We start from the raw sequence: 27,975 nt of genomic DNA on the forward strand, positions 1-27,975 counted from the left end.
AAGCTTAATTACGTAAAATATTAATTTGGGCCATTACTTCAGTAAAAAGCATTAAAATTCAAATATCTTAAATAAAAATACAGATAAATTATATATATATATTAACCTCTAATGTGTTATATGTTTAAATGCTTTTAAGTTGAAAGTAAAATAATTTGAAGAAGACTCAATTATCTGTAATTGTTTTACTTGATGTTTGTTTTTTTTGTTTTTTTATGTCATTTAATTCAATGTATTTGTTCGTTATGTAACTTTGCTGCCTCTTGCTCAGGGCTCCCTTGAAATTTTTTTTTAATCTCAATTGGATTTTTTTCTTGATTAAATAAAAAATATATATATATATCATACTGGTCCTATAGTCATTCTATTACAGATGGAGTAATGTAATGAAAGTAATTTCTCCCTGGGATTATTAAAGTATTTCTTATTCTAATTCCTGGTTGATAGGACAGGTGTTGTGAATGAAACGGTGTCCAGCTTGAAAGAGCTCCTGTGTGTCGCTGAATGTGTGCATTGATGACTGAAAGACATTTTCTGCCTCCATTTATCTGTTTACTACAGTGTGTTAAATTCTTGTTAATGTGGATTTAAAGACATTTCAATTAGTGTAAAAAAAAAATGCAGGGGGGAATATAAAAAAAAGTCTAATCGACCAAAACCCATGCAGTACCTCTGTGGACCCACTGTTGAAGACCTCCTCTCTAAACCCATGTTGTGACGTTTTATTTTGAAATTCATCACCGGAAGTTTTGCACATCTTACTTTTTAACTTGACAGTGTAAAAGAGGGGCAGTGCTCAATCCTTATGAAAGTAAAGTGCGGTTCGCCCTTGTAATCTGCCAGAGAAGCAGGCGTTTAGCAGTCAGCTCCAGACCTGCAGCGTTGCCCAGAGGACACGGTGTCAGAACCAGGGTGTCTCATTCCGCGCGTGTCGTGGAGCCTTCAGGATCCCCGCCATGTGGAGCCGCGTTCTCCTTGAATGACCTACACACCAACCTAAACTACGCACTGGCCCCTGATCAACAGCTGGCCAAGAGCAGCACAGCTGGCGGTGACCCAAGCAAAGCCAGTCCCATGCAGGCTTCTGGCCGACCTCAGAGCAGCTGACCCCCCACTCCCACGGGCGACAGAAACACGCAAACAGGAGGACCTGCGTCAAAAGGAGCGATCTGGAAGTTTCAGCGAGCAGGAGTTTAAAGGTGGTCATCGGTGCAGGGTTGGAAACTCTCTCTGACGTCACATGATGTACACAATCACTAGAGGTCCCAGCAAGCTTGTTACGCAACGAAGGACAGGTGAGTGGCGGCTCACCTGGAGCAGTGACGCCATGTGACGTCAGAGCTTGGTGTAAAGTTGATGTAAGAAGCTTCAGGTGTTGCTCTCTCCTCAGGTCCCACTCAGCAGATCGAGAACAAGTTCAGCGACTTGAAGCTAAAGCCCACCTCCTGGCTCAGCTCAAAGTCAGTACCTTCTCCTTCATTCTATCGCTGCACCTGCAATTATGGGGGTTTGTTTACGTGAATCGAGCTGGCAGCCGCGTGGGCCCAAAATACCTCTTCCCACGTGGACCAGCAGCGCTATCATGTAACAGCTCGACGTAGCCTGCATCCATTGTCGGACATGTTTTTGTTTTTTTATTTCATATATCAAAATATATTTGTCTGTCATAAAAAGGCCAAATTATTATGATGATCTTTACTTTATTAATATTATTATAGATCCATGCATTCCTCTTCTAATGAATTTTTCTCAATTAGAAACAAATTATATATTTAAATGTCAGAATATAAAAACAAAACACAAGCCTTTTAAAATACATTTAGATCAAAAATGAATTGAGCAAAAATAGTAACTATAGTATAGTATAGTAAATATATACAGTGCTTCCACATATTTATGGAATTGATGACAATATTATTATACAGGGTTATGGCAAAGGGTGTGTACATTGTATTTATATGGATTGATATTTTCATATATAGTTATTGCACTGGGTGTTAAATATAGAGAAACAGGTTATTGCACAGGGTATTCAATAATAATTACACATTATACAGAAGTTATTACCGTTGTATTGTTGCATTGTAGAGTCCGGTTGCAGCAGGGATGAATGACCTGTGGTAGCGCTCCTTTTTACAAATGGTGTGTTAAAGTCTCAGCTCAGCTCCTCTACAGAATGGTGCAGAGGATGGATGGATGTAAACTTGCACAGCACCCTCCTCTCTTCCTCCACTGAGTCCAGAATGCAGCCTAGGACAGAAGCAGCCTTTCTCACTAGTTTGTTCTGTCTCTCTCTGACCCACTCTGTGCTGCCAGGGCCCCAGCAGACAACAGCGTATAGGAGGGCTGATGCCACCATAGAGTCATAGATGGTTATAAGCAGGGGCCCGCTCACTCCAAAGGATCTCAGCCTCCTCAGGAGGTGGATGCGTCTTTGGGCCTTCTTTTAAAGGGCATCAATGTTATTAGTCCAGTCCACTTTGTTATTGACATGAACACACAGGTATTTGAAACTCTCCACAGTTTCTATGTCCTGCCCCTGGATGTTCACAGGGGAGTGAGGTGGGGGACTTCTCCTAAAGTTGATCACCATCTCTTTGGTCTTACTGGTGTTAAGATACAGGTGGTTCTTCTCAAACTAGGCCAAATTATCGAGATATATATATATATATATACCGTATTTTCACGACTATAAGGCGCACCTAAACGTCTTTTTTTCCCTCAAAATGTGGGGTGCGCCCTATGGTGCGGTGCGCCCTATCTGCGGACGTTGTTGAGACCACCATGAGTATGTGAGAACCTTAAAGGGGGAAGTGTGGGCGTGGCTTGTGTATAAAAGAACAGGTATGTGCTTTATGCAGAAAATTGTTGTCTTAACACATCCTGAAATTGGCAAAGAGACACGCCTATGAAGCCCAGTTTAAACTGAAGGCTATCAGCTACGCAGAGGAACATGGAAATCGAGCAGCTGCGAGAGAATTCAATATAAATGAATCGATGGTTCGCAAGTGGAGGAAGCTGGAAAACGAACTCCGACTGGTGAAGAAGACGCAGCTGAGTTTCCGCGGACATAAGGCGAGGTGGCCCGAGTTGGAGGAAAGACTCGAGCGGTGGATCGTGGAGCAAAGAACGAGTGGGGCCAGCGTTTCAACGGTCACTGTTCGACTAAAAGCAGTAAAGCTGGCGGAAGAAATGAAAATTGAAAATTTTCAAGGAGGTCCATCGTGGTGCTTCCGTTTTATGAAACGGTGCAATTTTTCCATCCGGACCAGGACTACAGTTGCTCAGCGACGTCCGGCGGATTATGATGAAAAGCTGGCGAGCTTCCACTCCTTCTGCAGCAAACGCATCGCTGACAAAGTCATCCAGCCAAGCCACATCACCAACATGGACGAGGTGCCGCTCACTTTCGACATCCCGGTGAATCACACCATGGAGAAGAAGGGGACCAGCACTGTAGCGATACACACAACGGGGTATGAAAAGGCGTCGTTTACTGTTGTGCTTGGCTGCCACGCAAATGGACAGAAACTGCCGCCTATGGTGATTTTTAAAAGAAAGACTTTGCCTAAAGAGGCTTTCGAAAAAGCCGGCATCATTTCCAAGGAGCCGCCCGGCACGGAAAGTGACTCTGACAGCGAAGAAGAAGGGGAAACTGGCATGCGAGCGCAGAGAGTCGAGCGAGCGGAGAAACAGCCGAGCGCACAGCTGGTGTTGAGCGCGGAGAGAGAGCAGGAGAGCAAGCGCGAGCAGAGACGGATTCGAGCACGCGCAGAGATGAAACTGAGCGCGAGAACAGTGTGTTGAGAGGGTTTTTCAGAGTTGAGCGCGCGCCAGACCGGTTTTGCGCGCGCGCGTGTTGTCTCACTGCGCGCTCGGATTGGTTCCTGCGCGCTCAAACCGATGGCACAAATATCTCTCCATACAATACACCTTGCAGCTTTATTTGCTGTGATCAGTGGGAATAAAGTAGTTTTAATATGTTTTTAAGTGGGAAAATCCACCTGAGAGGACATGTACCTGTATATAAAAAACGCGCCCTATAGTCCGGTGCGCCTTATGTGTGTGTTAAATACAGAAATGGCACACATAACTGAGACTGCGCCTTTTAGTCCGGTGCGCCTTATGGTCGTGAAAATACGGTATATATATATATATATATATAGTTTTTTTTAGCATTTGTTACATATTAACATATTGATATTTACATTTAAAAATATATTTACATTTAAAATCCAAACCTCTTCCAAAGCTGTGCTTTGTAATTTTTTCCAAAGATTAAAGCTGTGCTTTATGTTGTTGGAAAAGACACCAAATTTCTCTTTATTATTAAACAGGAGGAAAAAAAAGCCCTCTTTTAGTCAGCTTGTGATGTGCAGCAACAAGTGGGGGAGGGGCGGCCTTGTCTTACTCCATGCATCAGACAGCCAGAGAACATTTTACAGGCTTTTTAAAATCTATACACATTTTCACAAGAGTAAAAAAACATATACTGGAATTAATGAGTTGAAAACCTTTCAAGTCATATTATACCTTATTTTAAGCTGCTTGTGCATTGAAATTGATGTGTAGCAAGTTTGTAGGTAAGTATTCAGTAACAATAATTTTATCTCACCATAGCTATGTACATTCATAGGTTTTTAGTCCCGGCTTTAATAAAATAGGGATGGAAAATTTAATGTTCTATTGTATTTTTTTATTGTATTTTTTTGGAATATACTGTATTTGTACAACCTTTCAAATGCTGAAGATCACAAACAACCCTAAATATTTTGGTAATGTGCAAACATTTTAGATCAACTCTTAGTTCTTTCCAAAGAAGCCTACATTTATAGTAATCTTTAAAATCCGTCAGGAATAAGACATGTGATGTGATCATTTTGATTTCTGGTTTTGAAAAAAGGAAAGAATTGGAGCTTTCAGATTCAGGAGCAATTCAACAATAGAGAACAACAAGGAAATTAAGGCAGATTTAAGACATGCAAACATCTTTACTGTAAATAAATGAATTACTTATGCAGCGTAAATTATATTTATGAATAATGATAAACAGTGAGGCTGTATTTCTTCAGTTTAAAGGCATTTTGAGAAATGTCAGGTCACTTGAGTCCAGTCAAAACATTTCAACTTGCAGCTGCTGATTTGGCCTGTGGGTCGAAGCTCTGGGGAAACTGGAGTTATTGTTTGTTTTCCTTCATAAATAAACAAACTATGGACACAGCAACTGTTTGCAGTTCGAGTCTCTTTCAGCTCGCATTCCCACAGGGTTTTATTTTCCAACCTTTATTCTGTAACTTATTTCCAGACTATATTTGTGTACCCTGCAGCTATCAGCCCCCAAAGATCGTCTTCAACCGGATCAATGGAAAGCGCCACAACGGGACGGCCACACAGAAGAGCCAGAGTCCGGCAGCAGAGGGATTCACGCCCGCACACGAGGAGAACGTCAGATTCGTCTACGAAGGTTAGGATCAGCCGATTGGTGGGCTGCGGCGTGAGGTCGAGCGTCCTGATCTAATCCTAAAGCCAATAGAAGCCTTTAACACTGGGGGTGTGAAGGTCAAAGGTTGGGAAGGTTGATAAGCCGGACGTTCTCTTTCAGATTTCTCCTCTGCAGCTGTGCTTTTATAAACCCTTACAATAACATATGGTCAGGTGTAGTTAAATATTCCAAATCTTTAAATGGTTAAAATAGTGATTTATTTAATCAAGAGAAAAAACTATTCATGCCGATCTGCAAGGAAGTTCAGAAGATCACCAAAACAATACGTTACAATTCATTGACATCCAAAAGCAGATAAGAAACTGAAATGTTTGACATCTAACCATCTGGAAATGGTTATGGAGTTAATTGAAAGGATTTGCAATATAAAGCCAAAACAGCTGCTTTCCAAAAATAGAAAGTTTCACCTCATATCTGTCAAAAGAAGATAAAGAAAAAATACATCTTTGCACTTGAGACATTTAGGAAAATACCCATGTGGCCTGACAGAGAAGGACAATTCTGGAAAGTTATTTTCCTGTTAACAGCAATTTTTTCCAAAACTAAAAATATCGTATCATAAAGTAGAGAGACGTATGTTTCATTTAAAGTCTGCAAAGTGGCTAAAAATCTAAATGATATCAGAGCAGTGTGGTCTTTGTGAATAAAATAAAAAAAATGGTCCTCTAAAGACTCGAGAATGCTGAAGTAGCCCCTAATAAAAATGCGTTTGTCGCCTCTGTTCAAACATACAGCCTTGCAGAATAAGATCATTGATCTATCCGGGGTTAAAAGGTCACAATACGCCTTCAATATTCCAACCTTATTTATTGAAATAAACTGAATATTACCCATAAAACAATACAAATCCCTTTATACTGCAGAGAGGGTAGCCTTGCATATTAGTACAAAAGTTCAGAACATTGACAGTGGCTGATTATCAGACTGTTTGACCATAGTTATACTGGGATTCAGTTCCCATCCTGTAGAGCCTGTTGTCACCCCACCCTTCTCTCAATCCCATTTCCTGTCATTTGAATTTTAGCTAAAAAATAAATAAAATTTTATGGATAAGATCAGTTTCCCATGCAAGTATCAGGAAAATTTTACAGCCTTAGTAAACTTTCCTCTCAACCTGAAAATCCTAAAGTACAATAACCCTCCTTCTTTGCGCAACACGTAATAGAATAAACAAGTTTAAAAAAAAATTAAGGTTTTGGTTTGATTGAAACTGGGCTTACTTGAAACTGGGATGATTGGGCATGAATTTAACAATCTGTATCACAATCTACTGTTGCTGAACCAAATATTAGGATATGTGAGTGATTACTTTTTCACTGTGTGTCAAGAAGGTTTAGATACTAGCTCTCCGATAATAAATCGACATTTTAAAAGTGCAAAGTGTGTTTTTCCAGGTTGTCTGTCATCAAAATGCCCTATCTAAATCAAGAAATGTGTAAGGGGTGATAAACATTTTCATAGCTTTATATCCTGTCTAATAAATGTGTTAAAGCTAGAGGGACTTTGGCTCATTCAGTGCTTCCCTTCCTGAATTATCTGCCCCTTACAAAGGGTTTGACTAACCTTTTTTCATTCAGAAAAAAACACAGATGAACTCCTCTCATTGGTTGCATAATGTTAGATTCAAATCATCCCATCTACAATAATTAAACAGGCTGTGATGTCAGCGTCTCATGAAGGAAAGCGGCTCAGAGAGCTGAGTTTGTGTTAATAAGCGACATCCGGTTACTTTGGGGCTTTGACCAGGTGAGGCGTGCTCTGCAGCGGTACTTTATTACAAAATAAACCCCGCGCCTCATCTATCCCTCCTACACTAACTAATGCAACAGGGATTTGGTTTTCATATGTTTTATCCTTCTAGTAAGTCTAGTTGTGTTGTGCAGGAAATCCATCACTCTGCACAGCTATCGCTGCAAAGTAGTGACCCCATTTTTCACATTGTGTTCCAACTATTCAGTAGATTTTATGTGATAAACTGGGAGGCAACAACCCTAAGAGCCTTTATGACATTCAGCTCAGCCAAACTAAAATCCCAAATCTCATTGTATCTGTTGCAGAATATAATGACAATAAAGGCTTTTTGACTGTTTTTTTGACTTTGATAAAGATGTGCAAAAGCAACATGACTCTTTGAGAGGAAGCAGCTCATTCTGACATCTGAAAAAAGGACATTTGTGTAGATTTTATAAAATTGAAGGTGAGCAATTTCAGGTTAGTTTTAGGATTATTGCAAGTTTGTAGAAAATGTAAAAACACTCATGCTATCACGAGTGTGAAAGCACCGGCAACATCAATCAGCCAGAAAGTATAGCTACTGAGAAGTGGTCTGTGGTCTCCACCTGCAGAATCACTCATTTAGTGAGTCTTGCTAATTGCCAATAATTCCCTCTTGTTGTCTTTTTTATTTGCACAACAGCATGTGATTTAATTGATTAATTTAATTGATTTTGATTCTCTTGAGCAAGATAGATTGATAGCTAAAGATCCCATCAATACTGTTTAAAGGGTAGGAAAATTCATAACTTTCGGGTTATCAGCCATATTGGATATGGGTGTCTATAAATTAACAGTATTTTGACTCTCAATCCAAATAGATGTTGCAGAGATGCTTGTTTTTTTCTTCCTAAAGTTGTGTTTTATTGTGTGCAGTATGGCAGGAAGTGGAGCAGAAGCTGGAGCACAGAGTGGAGTCAGATGACACCAAGGGGCCTGTTCAGTACACAGAGAAGACCCCCAGTACTGTAATGAAGAGTGAGTAGCTCCACGTCTTTGCTCCTGCACTTCAAACAACACAACAAAGTGAATGGGCAGTGGTTAATCTCATCTGTGTGATTTATAACGGGCAGCTCTCTTCCTGTTCAGCAACCTACAGAACTTTGACCCCGGTAATCTCACCTTGGGGTTTATCTGTTATCTGGTTTTCTGAAACGACACCAAATAGGAGCCCCTTTCGTCATCCCAGTCAAACGCAACGCCGCTTTATATTATGCTTCACCTTCCATGTGCAGCCAGAGGGCAGATTTTGAAACAGTGCTTCAGTTTAAAGCTTTGAGAAGATCTGGTCGTTCCAGACAGACCGGCTTGTTTCGTCTCGGCTGTCACATGTTCGTTCAGTCACACCAGTCTACTCCAGTTTGGGCCAGAAACCTTCCTGTGAGATTAACTAAAGTCGCACCAGTCCTCCCTTATATAACTGAAAACAGTAGATGCTGATTTCCATATTTCTTTGGCATAATTCCAATTAAGATTCAGCCTGAATTCCTTTTATAATCTCATGTTTATCTCTGACAATTGTTATAAATCTGTGCTTAAATGACCCATGTGCTCATCTCCTAAATAATAACCTAGTATAAGATCTCAGAATCTAAGACATGAAAATGGGAAACATTCTTAGATGCATTTTGTTCATCTGACCTCATAGGAAGGAATTGATTAAATTGAATAAGTATTTCACATGAATTAACATTTGCTAACGTCTTTACAGGCTAAAAACTTCCATATAAAGCATACTTTTATTGCTCATAAATGTTGCTGGTTGAGCCGGGGTGCGTTCAATAAAATGCCTTTATTATTTTCAACCTATTTTATGGCTTATTTTATCTTTTATGTACCCTATTGTTTTTTTTTTTTAAGCACTTTAATATGATGCATGATAAAAGCTTCATGTTCTGAGTCTGAGTTTCAGGGAGCCAGAGTGGCCCCACTCCTGCCACTCTGGCTCCCTGAATAAGACCCTTAACCTCACACTGCTCCCCAGTCGCCGCACAATGGCAGCCCCCTGCTCCCCAAGGGGATGGATTAAATGCAGAGTTAAAGCTGAAGTCTGTAAGTTTTTAAAAATCACTTTTTTGTCATATTGGCTAAAATTGTCCCTATGCCCAGACAGCAGTACATGTGATATGTAACCTGTGAAAAAAACTGCTTCAATTGGTACCGCCTACTGCCTGTATTTCAATCTGGAAAGAATAATTCGGGACGAGTCAAAACAACCAATCACAGCCAGAGGAGCGTCTGATGGAGTGTCAATCACAGCTCACACACGCTGAATCCCCCCCCCTTCTGGTCGCATGCGGTAGCCGTGCAGATGCTGTGAGAGGGGTGGAGCTTGGAGGTGGGGCATGAGTGAAGCAGAGAGGGTGGGGGAGTGGCGTGAAACCTGTTTTTCTTCAAATTTTCAGTCGAAGTTCACTCTCTTCTCAATGTTACAGACTGCAGCTTTAATTTCTCCAATGTGAGATCAATAAAGTTCAATTATTGTTACATATTTATCTTTGACTGCCGTATTTTGATTCGTTTCAGACTTTGTGCCTATAGATCTGGAGGAGTGGTGGGCTCAGCGCTTCCTCGCCAACATTGCCAATCTGTCATAAGTATACGGGAGCATGCAGAGAAAGCCTGCATCGTCGCTCTTTGCGGGATGACAGGAGAACGGCTCGTCCCCCGAAGCTGCAGCGTTGTGCATGTTTTGGAATCAGATTTTTAAAGCCCTGTGCTCCACGCTGCTGTTGAGTGCACGGTATAAACTCTCCCCTCCCCCGAGTGGAGCAACGGCGAGCAGAATGTGGACTCTGACAGAACTGACCTCATGTTGTGCTGCATTAAAGGACACCTCTCTGTACTTGAACAATTAATACGCACAGCTTCCTGTACTTTTGGGTGTGTGGATGTTGAGTTTGAAAAAGTAAAAATGTTTTGCAAAACAAAAAACTTTATAGTTTTTTTTTTTATATAACTCTATTTGTCATTGAGGATTTTTTAGTTTTTAGAAAATAAAGGCGACCATTCATAAGATCAGATATGGTACGAGGTAACAAAAACATTGTTTTATTTTAACAGTCCAACATTGTAATAAATGCAACACCTGAAAAAGGAACTCCTAAAATGCATGAAGTGTCTTAAAAAGAGTATTTACAACATTTAAATCTGTAAACGGTTCATAATTTAAAAGTTTCTGCTTTAATATTTCCAGACTAGCTCCCATATATAAAATTTTTTTTATATATATTTCTCCATGTCAAAATTCTCTGCTACAGCTTCAAAGCTCCATTTTTCCTGCTCCCTCCTCTGGCGCCCCGGCTGCTCTTTTTAGCCCTCCTGTGACCCGCTGTAGGGTGGCCCGGCTTAGCCGTGGTGAAGGTGATACACTGGGAGTCCAGATAGTCCATTAGCTTCGCAGCACCGAGACGTATCCCTGCTTCTTTGAGCTGCTGCTGGAGCTGAGAGAGAACCAGAGGCTGGTACTGAAGGATCCGACTGTACAGGCTGGAGTCGGACAGGATGAAGGAGCGCACCGCCTGGAGGCGGTCCTGGAGACGAGAAGCCGCCTGGGAGGATGAGATGCCGCCATCGCTGTCTGAGTCGCCATCAGAAGAGAGAACCAGCTCAGGGTTGGACCTGATGAGATCAGATTTTTACATGGTGTGGTCAGAATATCACAAAAACTGCAAACTGATCCACTCTCAGCTGTTTAACATACTTTTAGTCTACTTTCTGGGATTCTTTTGTGAGACAAAAACACAAAATAATCCAAAACGTGTAAAGTAAAAAAAGAAAAAAAAGGTTTCTGTAAAAGCTGTTGCACGATGGTGGCAGCATAATGCTTATGGAAATGTTAAATGGCACAGTCAAAGTCCCACCCAGATATAAAATAGTGATCTTTTTGTTTTGCTTAATAGTTGATCCCTTAGATCAGGTCTAAGGGGTGTGAATATTTCCCACTCCACTCACCTTTCTGACTCCTGGCTGGCAGCAGTGGAGGAGGAGCTGTTTGAGCCCTGTGAGGTGGAGAGCAGCTCTACTTCCTCCCCTCTACCGGCTTTGATGGGGGACGCGGTGTCAGGCGCTCTGGGCTCTTTAAACTGCCCCTTCTGGGGGCAGGAGACCTCCCTGCTCATTGGATGCTTCACCCGGGGTGCTGCTTCTTCCTCTGAGTCAGAGCTGACCAGCTGGTGGGTGTACTGGTGGATCTCCTTCAGCTTTAGGACCATCTGACGCTTCGGTAAAGGCCTCACACCGAACCTGCACATAGGACAACATCAAAAGGTGCAGGTGATGGACAAGCAGATGACAGAAGGAAAAAAAAAAGCTTGTTTCAGAGCAACTTAATGAGGATCAGATTGGGAGGGCAAGCTTTAGGACAATGAAGGAGGTGAGAGTGAACCCACTAACCTGTTGAGTTTGTTCTTTAGCTCCGGTGTGTCCATGTCAGAGTAGTGAGGCATGGGGGTGATGGGCACCGCAGAGGGACGCCGTTTATGCTTGGATGATACTGAGAAGACGCATGCGGCAGAAGAACAGGCACTAGGTTAAAGACTAGATACACTAACAGTGGAGATGTAGATAAGCTTGTTTATAGGTAGAAAACAGACAAAAATAGAGCTGCTTTATAAATAAAAGCCTAATTCAAACAACAAAGCCTTAACCCTTCAGCTGGCTCGCTCAAGTGCTACATCACCAGTCCTGCACACATGAAGCCCAGGTTCACATCCCTGCAAGGGGGGGCTGAGCTGCCAGTGTGGGTCCATAGGCAAGACAACTTCACCCTAATGCCTATTTTGTGAGTCTCTTTGCATAAAAGCGTCCTGCTAAATTCATAAACACCCTAAACATCATAGGGCACACCTTGAAATACTTAGAAAATCAACATTTTCAGCCAAGATTGTTCTTAGAGGAAAGGACAAGACCTTATTACTTTTGCAACATTAAAAAATCTGTAATATTTAGATGGCTAAAAGTTAATGTCAATGTGATGAAAAGAAACAGCAACTTGTCCCAATTTAATAAGAAAAAGACCAAAAGTGCATCTAAAGAAATTCCTGAAAAAAGTGAAAGAAACATTTTTTTTAGTTTTAACATAACAAAAAAATAACAGCATTAATTCTGATACAGGAACTTTTAATTTAATTTTTAATTTTTTTTTCTTAACTTAAATTTTTATCAGCTTAATTTACAGTAGGTAATATATCACACAAGGGCTAATGTGATTGATCAAATGCCATAACGACAGGTACAGCAAGGTAGCTGTACCTTTGCTAAAAGGCTGGATATAGATCTTGTGCTTCTAGATCTCACTGAGGGATGTGGAGAGGGACTCCATTTGTAAGGGGTATGCAGATCATCAAAAATGGTAACTTGCTCTATAAAGACTTAAAGGGGTCAATCACATACTACGCCTATAAAAATAAGGTTTAGGTTAAAATAAAGCTTTATACGCCAAAGATTAATCCTTATAGGGTCTTTTTCATCCTTTTCATTCGTGAAAGGATTTTTTTTTTTCCACAGGGAACCATCAGCAGTTAATTATTGTATGCTGTGCCATCTGTTGGCAGCTTCAGTGAACTCCAGTGTTTATACTATTTACCCACTGCTACCTTTTCACACTTGATATGGGACTTTTCCCTTTTTCTTTCCACACTATTGCTGTGGAAATTAATTCCTTACTGCACAGATGCACAACACTGTACCGCCAGTAAAAAAAAAAAAAATGCTTACATTTAGTAAGAAATCTACCAAAAATATAATATTATAAGCCAACAGGGTGCCATAATTTAATCAAAAAAAGTTTCTATGTAACCAGAGTTAATATATAAGGTAGAAATCCATAATCATGGTACAGTACGTGAATAGGCCCCTTTTTAAATAAAAGGTTTCTGTACAGGAAAACAGACACTGAGACAATCCAACATTAGTTCCATTTTCAGTGAAGAGGAATATCATCAAGATGAAATTGTTGTTTGCAAAAGATTATCCTTCCCCCTAAATATTCCTATAATATAATCTCTGAGGCATCTTCAGTGGTGTGACGAAGCATTTCCCCTCTCCCTGCTTTATTTTTTGGTTTGTCCCACCTTCTCGTTCCAGAAAATCAAACTAATTCAAATTAAAGTCCAAAGAGAACACAGGTTCATTTATCAAGCCCTCTTTATCATGTATATTTTTTAGATTTTAAAGTTTTTGTGTAAATTGTTGACTAAAAAGATCAATGATAATTGAAAGTCTGATTAAATATCTTAACATCTACCTGGAGTCTTGAGATGAGTAGACGGGTTAACCCTCTGAGAAAGAGGAAGATCCTCCTTCTCTTCATCACCCTCCCAGCTCTCCCATATTCTGGAGTCCAGGAGGTCGTTGTCGATCTCTGCTGATATCGGGGAGCCTGGATCTGGAGCAGGATCCTGGATGCTGTTAATAGATGGCTGTTTGGAGGCGGATGATGAACCGGGTCTCTCTCTTGGGCTCGAATCTCCAGTTTCCTCGAGTTTCAGGCTGAAGCAGCCTGGGTTGGCCTCCATGCAGGCGTCGAAGCCCCAGGAATCATTAAACGCTATCTGAGGTTCATCCCCAAAGCTTTGATTAAAACTGGCCTCTCTGACATCTGCAGCAGACATTTCTTCCTTCGTTTCATGACTGAAACCCGTCCTCTCTATGTTTTCTTGCTCGTTTCTCCCTCCTGTCCTCTTGACGCCATGTTGCAGGTTTGACTCTGCAGTTTTCTCGTGAGAGGAAGAGGAGGGTGGATCTGAAGGGCTGGACATAGGGGGGAGATGAAAGCTCCCGGACTCTGCGGCCCCCAGGCTGTCTAAGGATGTTCTCACTTTCATTTGTTCTGAAACGCTCTGCCTCTCCGGGTCTATGTGGAGCGGGGAAGCAGCAGGTGGGACAGGGGGCTGGAGGGGGTCAGTGTGCAGCGGGGTGCTGCTGCATGGCTGAAATCGCAGATGAAGGGGAGTCTCACGCTTCATGGATTCTCTAAAGGAATGTGGGGCTTCAAAGACTTCAGTATTCTTACTGGAGTTTCTATAGTTTCTTATAGAAACGTTGAGGTCTGAGCTACTGAGAAGGTTCTCGCTCTGTTTGGACCTGGATTCCAGGCTCGCTGCGTCCCCAGCAGAGCCTCTAAGAGGACTGCTGCAGGTTTGAAACTTGTTCTTAAATGGTGAACAAGTTTCCCCTCTGGGGAGGAGCTGCGTCCTGCACATGCTGCTGTTGGTCTGTACCGAACAGGTCCTGGTTTTTTGGATGCTCTGGGGAGGAGTGGATGGGATCAACCAGGAAAGTTCTGGAGAACAAGCTGCTGGATCACCAGGACTGAACTGGAAGCTACGGCTGGATCCTTTGGGGCTTGGACTGGATTTGATTCCTGTGTATTTCTGAGGAGAATTCCCGCTCTTTACTTCCATCTCTTCACCTGAATCAGACAAAACGATGAGCTCAGGCTCGTCTCTCTTTGGAGGCAGACCAGGAGAAAGAGGAGGACCTTGGCTGTCTCGCTGCTGTGACACCCCCTTAGTCTCTGCAGCTTCATCTCTGCGTTCTCCATCATCCGTCTGATGAGCAGCTTGGCCCGGGGACAGCCCTGGCATGGGAAGGTTAAGGGAAGGTTCGTCTACGACGCTTGCTGATGACTGCAGTAAAGTCCTGCCAGAACGTTTGGATACTGCTTCTTGAGAAGCAGCATCCTGCTTAGACTGAAGAGGCGTGTCCGACCTACAGGACTTATCTCCTTCGTCGTAGACGCCCCAGGACTGGGAGAAAAGGCGACTGTAGCTGCAGTCTGACTCCGGCTGCAGGTTAGTAATCACTGCATCTCCACCCGGTTCTGCATCCTCCCCCTCATCTTCCTCCACTTCCTCCTCGGTCCTCTCCTGCTCCTCCCTCTGTCTCTGTGTGGCCGCGAACTCGTAGATCTCCTCCAGCTCGTCCTCATTCACGTGTTCCTCGCTGATCTCTCTGTCGCCTGTGGTGACCTCATCATCTCGTTGGTCCTCCTCACCCGGCCCTCCTCCATCCACGCCGTCCGAGTCACCTGTGCCTTCATCCTCCTCATTCCACATGGATCGGAGGAGCTCCACGAAGGCCTGATCTGTTTGGTTATTCACGTTTTCCTCCTGGTTTACGTTGAGCTCATCATCTCCCGCCTCCTCCATGCTATCTGGTTGTAAATGACAGAGGCGCTCCAGCTCCTGCAGGTCAAACCTGAAAGAACATAGAGGTCAGACGGTGTTCTGAGTCAGGGAGGAGAACCACATGAAGAGTCGGTGACTGTGAAAGTTTTATGGGTCTAGTGAAATGAGAAACGTCTTAATACTCAATAAAATCCTTCAAATTTTTTTATTTTGATTTTATATATTGAAAGAGCAGCACAAGTTAGAGCATGACTGAAGAGGTGGAATATTGCTGCACATCTGAAAGCCAAACACTCCAAGCTCAGTCAGAACGGATGGAGAACATCTGTAAATATTCATTTTTTAAATCTTCCCACTGATATACTTTGATTTAAACCATTCCAGAGTAGCGGAGGCTGTAAATTTAAAGGAATAGTACACCCAAAACAGGATTAGCCTTCATTTTCTACTCACCCCCATGCTGAACAACACTCTGGAGTACTTTTTTGATATCTCAAATCCATCTGGAGATCTGGGAGGCTTCTTGCTGTCTGCTGACATTCAAATAATGGAGGTCTATGGCGCCCGAGGCAGAAAGGTCCATAATATTCCTCCATACTGCTCGTCCAATGTATTCCAAGTGTCCTGAGTGGGTAGCGTCCATAATTTACTCGAAACGAAGTCGTTTAGAATGTTTTTAGAGCATAAACAGTAGTGTATAGGATTTCCTAAAAGCGCGTTCACGAGTCTACGGACACCGCGGCAGACCAAACCAGATGAAAGTGCGCATTCAGCGTCTGCTCTGCCGATAATGCCAGCGTAGAAGAAGAAGTGTGCTGTTTACCTGTGCAAAGAAAGAAACAACGAAAGAAAAATGTCCAAGGACTTCAGTGTTGAGGAAGAGCATGAGTTCTTTGCCGAGCTGAATGCGCACCTTCGTCTGGTTTGGTCTGCCGCGGTTTCCGTAGATTCGTGAACGCGCTTTCAGGAAATCCTATACACTACTGTTTATTCTCTAAAAACATTCTACATAACTTTGTTTCGAGTAAATTCTGGATGCTACCCACTCAGGACACTTGGAATACATTGGACGAGCAGTATGGAGGAATATTGACACGTTTTTTGTGGACTTTTATGGACCTTTCTGCCTCGGGCGCCATAGACCTCCATTATTTGAATGTCAGCAGACAGCAAGAAGCCTCCCAGATCTCCAGATGCATTTGAGATATCAAAAAAGTACTCCAGAGTGTTGTTCAGCATGGGGGTGAGTAGAAAATGAAGGCTAATCATGTTTTGGGTGTACTATTCCTTTAAGGTTGATGTCCTGGTGAACGGTGGTGTTTTGCACAATTCAAATGTTTTCTTCCCAATGTTGTCCTGGATTTTGCTCCGTCCATCGTCTAGTCATGTTTCATACTAGGGAACCTACTTCCTCCTCCCTGACCTCATCTACTGTGTTCCTCTGTGTTCACGGTGTGTTTTGTGCAAACATATCCTCTGTGGCAAGAAAAACAGCAGCTGGACTCAATTTCCTATTTAAGTGGCAGCTGAAGGCTGCTGCTTACACCAGTGACCCGTTTCACAAATCAGGTTTAATAAAAACTCAAGGTTTGTTAACCATGAAATCTGGGAATCTCTGAACTTTTCCGTTTGGCATGAGGATTTACTCAACCTCTGTTTCTGTTACCATAGCAACATTCTCCCCAAAGCTAGCCTTGTTAACAGCAAATTTTCTTCAAAAAAACTCAGTGTCCTCAGTCTCCGCTCTCCTTAAAGCCAATCACGATACTTTAGTTCCTAATTTTGTCAGAGTTTTACGCAAACAATAAAAAGGAAATCATTCACAAGGTTCATTAGAACACATGAGGATCCAATTAAAGAATGGGCATTATTTCAGAGAGAGATAAATATCAGCAGAGAGAGGATGATCAGACAGCGGATAGATCTCATCTCATATTCAGACAGCTATCTTTATGAGCGCTACAGTTTCACCTCACAATCCATCACATACCCTGATCCATCCTCACATCTGTAGCATTAAACTTCTTTAACAGGTATTTAGCAGAACTTGATATTGCTGGGAGAACTGTGATGTATGATAACAGCATTATAGAAAATAAAACTGCACAGTCAAACAGCTACTTATCTACTGTGAGATGGAAGACAGAATAAAAATGGGAGCCCCATGAGATGAACAGGTTCTACCTATTGAACAAAATTTTTATACTCCTTTTTCACCTGCTTACAGATGATTTCATGTAAATACAAAACATTGATCCACTACCATTCAAGCAGTAAACTATCACCTCCCCCGTAAAGTTATTGTTGTTACAACAGGTTGTTTAAATATGTATTAGTTTGTCTGAATATGCATTTTTGATATCTGAAATACATTGTTTCCTCCTCAAAATGACAATTTTTAAATAAAATTACATTATTCACATCTAGAATAAAAATTAGACTAACCTGGATGCCAGCTCCAGCACATGAGGCCTCAGCCGTGCAGTGATGGAGCAGTGGGCGGTGTACAGGTACTGCAGCAGAGCCAGCACCGCCTGGCCAGGCATGTCATTTAACAGCACCCTTTGAGCTGCCGGCATGCCCTCCTCCTGCACCCCGAACCCACTTTCATAAACCTGGGAAAGGGAGAAAAAGATCCTCAAAAAAGGAACAGAGTTACGTTCTGTCCCAATCCCTTCAAGCATATGATGTCCTCAAATTTCCCAAAAAGGTCCACCTTATTTTAGAGATTTAATGAAGTTTACGTTAACTCTGGGTTCATGCATATATAGAAGCCACAAAGCCAAAAGTTTTATTTAAGAGCTAGAAAACATAAATAATTCCACACTACTTTTACCTTGCATCAACATTCAGAGAACACAGGTTCTGTAGCCATCAATAAACCTCTGGCATTAAGATTTGTCTGAATAAAACCTTAAAAACAATTTAAACCCACACAACTGGACAGAATTACTGGTTATCCTCATTTAATGAAAGAAAATGGTCACAGAAATAACTTGAATCTGACAAAAAGCAATAATAAAGAGAAATTCTATCAAAATGAAAAAAATGAAAGTCAGACATTGAATTTCAATACGCTTCAACTGAATGATTAAAAAAAAAAAAGACTCGTGCAACAGAACAGAACAAAAAGAGGTTGCCTTTAACAGCATTTTGTTTCAAAACCTTTAGAGGTAATCTCTCCCATCAGACGATTCCTTTAACTGTCAATGAGACTTCTGCTCATCTCAGCAGGTATTTTGGCCCACTCCTCATGAGTAAACTGCTCCAGGTGTCTCAGGTGTGAAGGGAGCCTTTTCTAACTCCTTCCAGATATGCTAACAGGATTTAGATCAGGGCTCATTTCAGAATAGTCCAATGTTTCCCTCTTAGCCATTCTTGGCTTTGTTTGGGTCATTATCCTGTTGAAGACCTGTGACAGGCAGATGAGATCAGGCTTTCTGACTCTGGGCAGCACATTTCTCTCTAGAATACCCTCATAGTCGTGATTTCATTGGACCTGGTAGACATTCCACGCATGAAGCAAAGAGGCCCCAGAGCATAACAGAGCCTCCTCCATGTTTCATAATGGGGACTGGGTTTTTTTTTTGTTTTTGTTTTTTTAATGCTTCATTTTTCTTCTATGAACTCTGATGTCTTTTGGCAAGAACTTCAATTTTTGTCTTTTATGTGACCTGTTAACATGTAGTTAAGCAAATTCCAGTCTGCCTTTTTTATAATTTGTTTTATACTATGGTGTCCTGCGTGGTCGACTCCCATTAAGTCCACTTTGGCTCAAACAACAAATGGTGTGATCTGAATTCGTTGTTCCTTGAGCTTGAAGTTCACTTTTTATCTCTTTAGAAGTTTTTCTGGGCTTTTGTGCTGCCATTCCTATTATACATTTTAGGATTAATCAACTTTTCTCATCCAAGGAAATTTGCTAAAGTCTCAAGGATCTTACATTTCTGAATAATATGTGTAACTGCAGCGATATGAGCATTTCTGCTTGGAGTTGGTTTTAAAATTTACATCTAAGATTCTTGACTTTAATTTTCTTTCTAATTTCCTGAAATAACTATTGCCTTTACTTCCTCTGGTCCATGTTGGGTGTGGTACACACCATGTCACCAAACACCACAGTGATTACCCTATATAGAGGCCCACTGACTGTTTACTAGATTGGAGACACATGTGATGCAAATCGGTAAACACAGCTTGATTTAAAATGTCGCTTCGGTTACATTAATTTCATTTCTTTTTCTAGAGATACCATTAAATGTGTCTAGGACTGCTTCATGAGCTTATTTGTTTTTAGAATTATGTTGAAATACAATTGGAAACCAATGTCTAACTTTCATTTGTTCATTCCATGGTTTTTAATCTATGATTACTTTTGTTAAATTCAAGTTATCCCTGTGATCTTTGTGGATTTTTGTCACATTAAATGAGGCGTACCAACAATATCGTCAATGTGTGTCTAGTCAACATATAACTTGGTAAAAGGACATTTAGGTTTCCTACAAAATAGTTATTTTCCCAGACTAAAAGGTGAACCAATTATAACCCTAAAAAAGAATCTTGAATCAATCATAAAATTACAAAATAGTTTGAATCTATTTGGAATTCCTTCATTAATTATGTAAAGAATTTGAATATCTTAGAAGACGGTGCAAGTGATTGAAGAACATGTGAACTGCAGTTCCCAAAGACAATTTATTTGAGGACATATTGTGTCAAATTTAATTCTCAGTATAAGAGGTTAAGCACAAAATGTGATCAGTCACATTGGAACCAATATTTTGTGAGGCACCTTTTTGTCTTTTTTGTTGTTGTTTGTATTTTATTTTGACTTGAACAGTAACACTACTACTGCTGTGGTAATATTTTGTATCTCTTTCAAGATGTTTGTTTAAACTGCTAAAGTTTAATAAATATATTTTGAAAAAAAAGACAAAATAAAACAATATTTATACTGATGCAGAATATCAAAATCAAAAAATAATTCCTCCCACATTAGAAGATATTTTCATTACATATTCAGATAAATCATAAATAAATCAGTATATTGTGGGAGCATTCAGGGCTACCTTAGATATGCCGTTTAAATTATTTTATGTAAAAAAAATAAAAATGAAAATAAAACCATAAAAAAACAAACACAGGGCATTTATGAGGATCAATTTACCATTTCAGCCAGCAGGGGGCAGCGAGCGTACACCATGAAGGAATGTGCAAAGTAGACATCTCCACTGTCCACCTGGAGCTGCACATCACTGAGCTGAGGGTTGTTAACCATGCTTCTCAGGTCTGATGACAGCCTGGTTAGCGCCACCTATAGGGAAAACAAACGAACAACAAATAAAGCTTAGCGCAAACATTAAAAGGGCTTTTAATGCTTCCTGGATGATAATCTACAAAAATACAAAAAAAGGAAGAATAGTTTTGACGAAATACACCATTAATCAGCAGATGAACTGATAAAAGTAGTGATAGAAACATCAAGAGTAAACGAGGGAGTCAAAGCTGTTCTAAAGAGGTGCCTGGGAAACCCTAAAAAAAGCTTTAGAGCACTGCATAAAAGTACTTCATTTTCGTTCTTAAAATAGGTGCATTCTTCTTGAATTGAGCAAGTTAGTGAGACACTGCTAATGGAATAAGACAATTTACATTTAAAATAAGAAAAAAACAACTGCAGTCTCTTATTTTAAGTGCATGTCATGTCTAATTATCTTATTTTATGGATAAATGCTGATTCAATTGGCAGATCATCTTATTTTCCTTCTCAAATTAAAGGCAAATACATTTATTTTAAGAAATCTTTACTCATTTTCAGAACGTTTTCTGCAGTGGAATTTTATTAATGGTTTTTTAAAAAAGTATTGTGTGCATGTATGATTATAAACACCAATAAAACACTTGAAATACTTTACCACCTGTATAATTCCTATAGTTTATAAGTCCTTGAAACAAAGCACAGAATTGAATAAGTGTCTCACCGCCTCATGGCTGTCTCTGTCTCTATCTGCATCCGGGTGATGTGACCTCCTATCCGTCTGGCTGCTGTGAGCGTCACCTGTCGGCTCTGCCTGATCCTCCACCTCCTCCTCCTGAATGAAACCGCTCAGGTGTTTGGCTGCAGAAAAAGCAGAAGATCACAACCAAAAGCATGATGAGACAAACTAAAAGCTTTTGAAAAGCACAGATTTAATTTACGGCATTATTCTTGTCTTTTTTAAGCGTACACTTTGGCACAGTAATAAATACCAATTTGCTCTTGACCACTAAGACAGGGTGAGCAGCAGATCAAACACCAGAACAGGAAATCAGTTTTCTGTTGGACTAAAACTACTGCATCTATAAGGAAACCTGCAGTAATTTCCTCTCTTTTATGGTGCATGTTGGTTTTAACATTTCAGGCACCGATTCCATTCAAGATTGTGGACGAATTAAGGTTTAATTTAACAATCCAACTACTTTATGCAAATACTTTCTACTGCTGACAGGATTTGTTTTACCTTTGTCTGAGTATCCATACTGTGTCAGAGTCATGCCGTCTTCAGCCAGATCCATCAGATCCTGGAGGGCCTGGCTTCCCACACTGAGTCCTCCTGTCCCTGGAGTGGAAGGAGCCGAGGATGCCGCCTGGGAGCAGGAGGGCAGCACAGGCGGGACACAAGACTCTGACTTGCTGTTGGTGCTTGATGAGACTTCCTCGGCCTAAATTTAATAAACAGAAGAACAGCCTATTAAAGATATCCACACAGAGGATAGGAGAATAAACTATATGGAAGTAATTTAGCTCAGGCAGCCTAAAATCCAATGATGGAGTAAACTTTGAAAGGAGATATAAGATTCCACACTTTATTTGTTTTAATAAGCTTAAAAGGTTTAAGTTTATGTAAACCGTTTCAACAAAGATTCATCTTTCTTCTCTTTACCGTTGCAGATTCTGCAGTGAAGAGGTGCTGGAGCTCCGCAGTGTAGAAGTCAGAGTCCCCATCCAACAGAGAACTTTTCTGCCATAGGGGGGCGGCGCCTGTCCAGGCAGGCAGGCTGCTGGGGCGTCGTGTTGGGGTGGGAGGAGAGGGCGCCTGGTGGCAAAGCAAGAGAGCAGAAACTCGCTCCTGCAGCCGTAGCAGAGCCGTCTCTGCATCCTGAATGAGGAGGAGGGGCGGAGGGCGAGGGACGGCAGCCTTTTTATTTTTAACACGTTTCTTAGCTGCTAAGAGAAAAGGAGAAATAATGAGTCTAGACTCCAACCAAACTAAGTGATCATGAACCAGGTGTTTGAAAGGTGATTATATCGAACTGTAAGAACAATCAACATGGGGAGTAGTCATAGAAATTCACTTTATGCTTAATTCCAAAACAGATTAATCTAATTTCCACTCAAAATGTGAGAAAAATCCCTTTAGTCGCAGTAGGTTTCTGGCAATTATATCACATGGATCTCATTTAAAATCTCAGTAAACTTCTGAGTTTTTCTTTTTTTAATGTATTTCTGGTTTTTTTTTTTTTGCAATTTCTTTATGTTAAAAAGACTCAGTTTTAAAGCCTGTGTAAGGGGAATTTTTTTGCCATTTTCTTGATGCTGGATGGTTAATAGCATATTTCTATAAGTTGACAACCTCAGAATATATAGCTTTTGCCATTTTACATGGACTTTAATATGATACATTTATGCATTTACTTACCTTTATTTTTTATTTTTTCTTGTAAGTTCCTGAGTTTTTATGACATCAGAGAAGATCCAACCTTGTTCTTTTAAAATGTAAATTTGTTCTAAAAAATTTCTAATTTTTATATTGAAATTTGCTCCTAGTTGGTCGGTAATTGTTTTTTTGTTTTTTTTTCTTACCTATAAATGTCTTAATATTCAGTCATATTTTATTGTTCCTCAAATCTAAACACAAGTTTCTCACATTTGGTTCTTGTCTAATAGTTTGATAGTAGATAATTGATTAATTTATGATGCGTCAGAGGCAGTAGATGAATATATAAAATTCTCAGGGCCTTCAAACTCTACTACCTTCAGCCCCAACAGGGCCCCTTCTGGGTTTTTATTCCCCTAAAACAAAAAACCAACAAAAAAACAAAAAAAAAAACAAACTATTCTTAAGGAAAAAAAGAAATATTAGAGATGTCACCGTACCAGCATCTGGCTTCCATTTCAGCACTGGGGTCATGGAACCGTGAGGCGGACCGCTCTCCGCCTGCAGCTTCGTCTGCTGCTCCAGTAGGGAGGAGGACAGAGCCAGAGCCACCATAGTCTCCTCATCCACCGGTTCGTTCTTCTTTCTAGGCTTCTTCCTTGCTGGAAGCTCCGCCTTGGAGGGAGCTTTCCTTTTGCTACCCGCAGGTTGTAACCTAACAGAGGAAAACAGTTGTTAAATGGAGTGAAGGTTCTTCATGCTGAGAGGTTCCAGCTTTCAGACTGTATCTCCCACTAAGACGCTCTGCTCTCACTGTGTGTTGGTGGCGGAGGAGCTCCGACTCTCCTCAGCCTGTCTCTGCAGAGCCTGCAGCAGAACAGCTGGAGAGACGCCCATGTCTGCAGAGCAGCGCTTCAGGTGGGCCGAGCGGCTCTTCTGGGTCTTGAACTTCTTGCCGCAGATGGGACAGTCTGGGACAGCAGAGGGTGGGGGGGCAGAGGGAGCACTCTGTTCATTCTGATCCAAACACCTACAAAGAAAACAAACACTTCATGAAGCCTAGATACAGTTCCCAGTAAAAAGGCATCTGTTATCATTCGGTTTGGATGTTTAGATGCTCTTTGTATGAGAATTGGTTGAGATCAATAAAACTGACCGACTTTCAGGGGCAGATCACACTTTAGTGTGTGGAGCATTAAAAGGTGTTCAACAATAGTTAATAACAATAAGTTTAAAAACATGAATTATTAACAAATGAAGCTAACAAAGCAGCATGTTGTATATTTGTATAAGAGTTGAGGCTGGGGTCTTTTTTAAGAAGCATAGTTTGGCTGCTTATCTATTCAAAACTAATTTCAGGAGTTTTTTTTATTTTTTTTTACTAGAAATCCTCATTTGTTTACAAAACAAACAAGAATAAAAATCTTAAGGTTCTATTCAATTGATCAGCTGCCCATATCTACAAGCCAAAATTTGAATGCTCAGAGAACAAAAGATTGCAGCTTTTTGATCCTCATCACAAAAGGGATGTTTAGATGATTAATTGAAATGTTTTTCTATTATTTGAAAAAAAACTGTGACAAGCTTTAAAGCTGGTCAGTGGCAGTGGGACTTGTCTGTCGCTGGTAGTACAGGAACAAAATCCAAATTGAGAGTAATACCAAATAACCATTTCCAAGATGTTAAACTGTTAAAAAAAAAAAGGTAATTTTTTGTGCCATTCTGCAGACATTTTGACCAGATAAAGAATAGAGAACTTTTAAAAATCTTAAAATAACACAAAACAATGAATCAACAAAAAAAAAAAAAAACTGTAGTAGTTTGCTTTTTAAGGTTTAAAAACACCAACATTTATCTGACAATAATGCTGATAGTTAGTGTATGTGGATCTCAGACCATCAATCAACATCTTGCTGTTTATTCCCTTTTTTTTTGTAAACACAGGTTCCCTGTTAAATCAAGATAGAAATTTGCTGACCTGTTGAGGTGTTGTGTTCGCCCCTCGGCGGTCATATGCGATAAGTCTCTGTGGCAAATCTGACAGAAGAAAAGGCCTCCATCTTCAAGGTCCACAGCCTGAGCCTCTGCCGCCTCCCTGTCCAGCTCCTGCTGTAGTCGCAGGGCCAGAGCCTCATCGGTCTCTGCGCGGTCGGAGGAGTGCGAACCAGAGCAGGAGGACGTTGACGTTGGCTTATCTGAGGATTCAAAAATAAAATGAAAATCTCACTACTGTTTTTGTATTTCGCAAATGCACTATTTTTTGAGATACTCCCAAAAATAAAACCATATCTTCAATAAGTCAACAAGTTATTGAATGCAAACTAGGGGTGCAGCTGTTAGTCATTTCAGTCATTAAGTATTTTATTGATCTGACAATTGAAAAAAAAATCTCAATCTGTGGATTTTTTTGAAAAATCAAAAATGTATCATTTAAAACACGTTAGTGTACATTTGTAGTAAAATTCTAACATCCAATGATCAAAAGATCAGCCCTTTCTAGCTCAATTCCCAGTAGAAATATGATCAAATCCACAGAACAGAACCAGAACTGGAACCAACCTCTTCTCTGCCCTGCAGGGTTGATGGGTCTGACACATCTAAGCATGTTTGTGGTGGATCCTGCACTGAAAGCTTTCATTCTACAGTCAATAAATTCTTCTCTGTTGTTCCTCATTTCTTTAAACCTCATCTTAATGTGCACCTTAAGGAGGAAATTTCACTGTTTTGTCTTAGTTACTACTCTCATTGTTTTTTTCTTTATCAACATGACAATATACTCAAGTTAAGCATTAATCAATCACTAAATCGATTGAAATGTTTCCACAAAGCGATTTATCCAATTAACTATTTCAGAGCTACAGGATCAGTTTATTTAAACAATATACCGTACCAAACACTTTCCACTCTATCATCTGAAAACAGGATCTGCCACAACTGGAAGCTTATTAAAAAAAAACAGTTGTCCTAATAAACTGACAGATTAGGTGAGAAAGACATGAACCGCTAAAGCAGCTAGGAGGCCCATAGTAACTATTGGTAAGCTATTGGGATCCAGAAATCAGAAGGAACAACTATTAGTAGTGTTAAATGAACAGTGTCTGCAACAGAGACAAGAAAAAGGCCTTTTTTTCAGTAATGCATGTTTGTCAGCAATATGTGGATGAAGATGCTCCGATCAGATGAGACTAAAGTAAAACCCTTTGTTTAATTTCAAAGGAGGGGGTAACATCTAAAACACAATTCCCACAGTTAACCATAGTGGTGGCAGCATCACCCTGTAGGGAGTTTATCTCTTCAGCATCAACAAAAAGCAAGAAGGGAGAAAAATTTTGGAATATCCCAATAAAATAATTGAGAAGCTGCAAAAGACTTTAGGCTGAGGCAGAGGGTCCCTGTTCAGCATGATGATTTACAGATGTATAAAGCTCTGAACTAGGGTTGCTGCATATAACTCACCTTTCAGACTTATATTTGAATAACATTACACATCACAACATGAAAGCCGTTTTAGTGTTGGTCTTGAATTTAACATAAAAACAAACAGTTGAATAAACATGAATGTTTGCACTTCTCTACCTGCTTCCTGATGTCCCGCAGCCTGAACCCTGCCATCCTGGATTAGAGGACCAGTCCTACTGCTGTGTTTTATCCTCTGAGGAGAAGCTCTTTTAAATCCTTGCATCCTGAGCAGCACTTTGTCTTTTGCCCTCAGGTCTCCATCAGCTGGAGGCTCAGCAGCAGCATCCTCTGATCTGCATCCAATTCCTCCACAGACCATCTCTGGTTCCGCAGGCTGGGAGGCTGACCTGGATCCAGAGGCTTCATCCTGCTTAGCGAAATTCCTCTTTCCCCCCCGGGTTGCTTGGTTCTGTTGTTCTGCCTTCCTGCTCTGTCTGCCTGGATCAGCCGCTTTTTTTCGGACACGTTTTAGCAGTTTGGAGGCGACATCAACAAAGTCCAGCTCAGAGTCGTCCATGGCGACGTCCTTAGTCTTACGTTAAAGGTGGCGAAGGAGTATTTTTCCATCAAGACTGCCAGGGAAGCTACGTTACGAGTTTCATAAACTAAGAAAGAAGGGAAAATAAGGTCCTTAAAACAAACCTAAAGAGTAGCAATAGATAAGCTAGCTGTTAGCGCTAATCATAAACTTACCATTGTTAGCTCCATTAATTCACCCATGTCTTCAACAGCTGCCGAGTTAAAAATATGGCTTCTTATCTTTAAGCAACATTACTCTGTAATAATAATAAACGAATAGATTAAAAACCTATTGGTTTGTTTATTTTTCAAAACATTTTACTCAAACCGCTCCATTTTTAACTTCCGGTCACATGACGATCAACAAGCCAATAGCGCCCCAAAGATGAGCACCTCGATGATGTCACGCAGGATCACGTATACTGGGATATAATAAATATAACATAATAATTCGGCTTTCAAACTCTTACGGAAGAGGATAAGGGCCACTAACCCCCCCCCCCCAATTTAAATGGGGGAAAAAGTCAAAATTCAATAAAAAAAAGTCTTCTTCTTATTTATTATTGAGCATTTATGTATTTCTTAGACTTAGACTTAGACTTAGACTTAGACTTCTTTATTTGTCATTTTGTATGCACAGGGTGCATACAGAACGAAATTGCGTTACATACAGCTTTCTGTATTTATTTTTGAATATGGTAGAGTTTGTCCTCCATACTCAGCAGCTACACTGTTATTTATGCTTTACTGAATTAATGGCTTTCCCAGATTTTATTTACATATTTTAGAATTTTTTTAAATTGCCTATGATTACTTTTAATCAGAGGACATTATTAAGGAATTAAAGAGTTGAAAACAATGATGACATTAAAACAATATTTAAAAAAACATAAAATCTACAATGTTAGACATGTATGAAAGTTAGATTTCATGGATATAATGAAGATACTACTTT

General features: G+C 40.5%; 2 protein-coding genes across 2 annotated transcripts; one reads left to right on the plus strand and one right to left on the minus strand.

Annotated features, from left to right (window-relative positions):
* The first annotated feature begins 782 nt into the window (after positions 1 to 782).
* mcrip2 (MAPK regulated corepressor interacting protein 2) lies at positions 783 to 10,210 on the plus strand. Its single transcript, XM_038291464.1, has 5 exons — positions 783 to 1,295; positions 1,391 to 1,460; positions 5,328 to 5,464; positions 8,153 to 8,254; positions 9,803 to 10,210. Exons 1-5 carry the CDS (start codon positions 1,241 to 1,243, stop codon positions 9,871 to 9,873), a joined length of 435 nt encoding a protein of 144 aa, XP_038147392.1. The 5' UTR covers positions 783 to 1,240; the 3' UTR covers positions 9,874 to 10,210.
* Positions 10,211 to 10,287: 77 nt separating this feature from the next.
* slx4 (SLX4 structure-specific endonuclease subunit homolog (S. cerevisiae)) lies at positions 10,288 to 27,377 on the minus strand. The gene is made up of 14 exons (XM_038291479.1): positions 27,195 to 27,377; positions 26,619 to 27,106; positions 25,021 to 25,237; positions 23,857 to 24,072; positions 23,543 to 23,757; positions 22,329 to 22,609; positions 21,906 to 22,107; positions 21,387 to 21,523; positions 20,576 to 20,722; positions 17,854 to 18,023; positions 13,524 to 15,478; positions 11,672 to 11,771; positions 11,231 to 11,521; positions 10,288 to 10,897 (listed from the first exon to the last, which is right to left on the minus strand). Exons 2-14 carry the CDS (start codon positions 27,016 to 27,018, stop codon positions 10,531 to 10,533), a joined length of 4,698 nt encoding a protein of 1,565 aa, XP_038147407.1. The 5' UTR covers positions 27,019 to 27,106; positions 27,195 to 27,377; the 3' UTR covers positions 10,288 to 10,530.
* Positions 27,378 to 27,975: the final 598 nt, after the last annotated feature.

The sequence above is a fragment of the Cyprinodon tularosa genome, unplaced genomic scaffold, assembly GCF_016077235.1.
Source record: "Cyprinodon tularosa strain WSP-4 unplaced genomic scaffold, ASM1607723v1 ctg108, whole genome shotgun sequence".
In the NCBI taxonomy this organism is placed as follows: domain Eukaryota; kingdom Metazoa; phylum Chordata; class Actinopteri; order Cyprinodontiformes; family Cyprinodontidae; genus Cyprinodon; species Cyprinodon tularosa.

Excerpts from the sequence above, each read along its gene's own strand:
- mcrip2 (XM_038291464.1), top strand. The coding sequence starts at position 1,241 with ATGATGTACACAATCACTAGAGGTCCCAGCAAGCTTGTTACGCAACGA. Across the intron at positions 1,296-1,390 it reads TGTTACGCAACGAAGGACAG|GTCCCACTCAGCAGATCGAG; the intron begins GTGAGTGGCGGC and ends CTCTCTCCTCAG. Across the intron at positions 5,465-8,152 it reads CGTCAGATTCGTCTACGAAG|TATGGCAGGAAGTGGAGCAG; the intron begins GTTAGGATCAGC and ends TATTGTGTGCAG.
- slx4 (XM_038291479.1), bottom strand. The coding sequence starts at position 27,018 with ATGGACGACTCTGAGCTGGACTTTGTTGATGTCGCCTCCAAACTGCTA. Across the intron at positions 18,024-20,575 it reads GCCCCCTGCTGGCTGAAATG|GTTTATGAAAGTGGGTTCGG; the intron begins GTAAATTGATCC and ends TCCCTTTCCCAG. Across the intron at positions 11,522-11,671 it reads CTAAAGAACAAACTCAACAG|GTTCGGTGTGAGGCCTTTAC; the intron begins GTTAGTGGGTTC and ends TCCTATGTGCAG.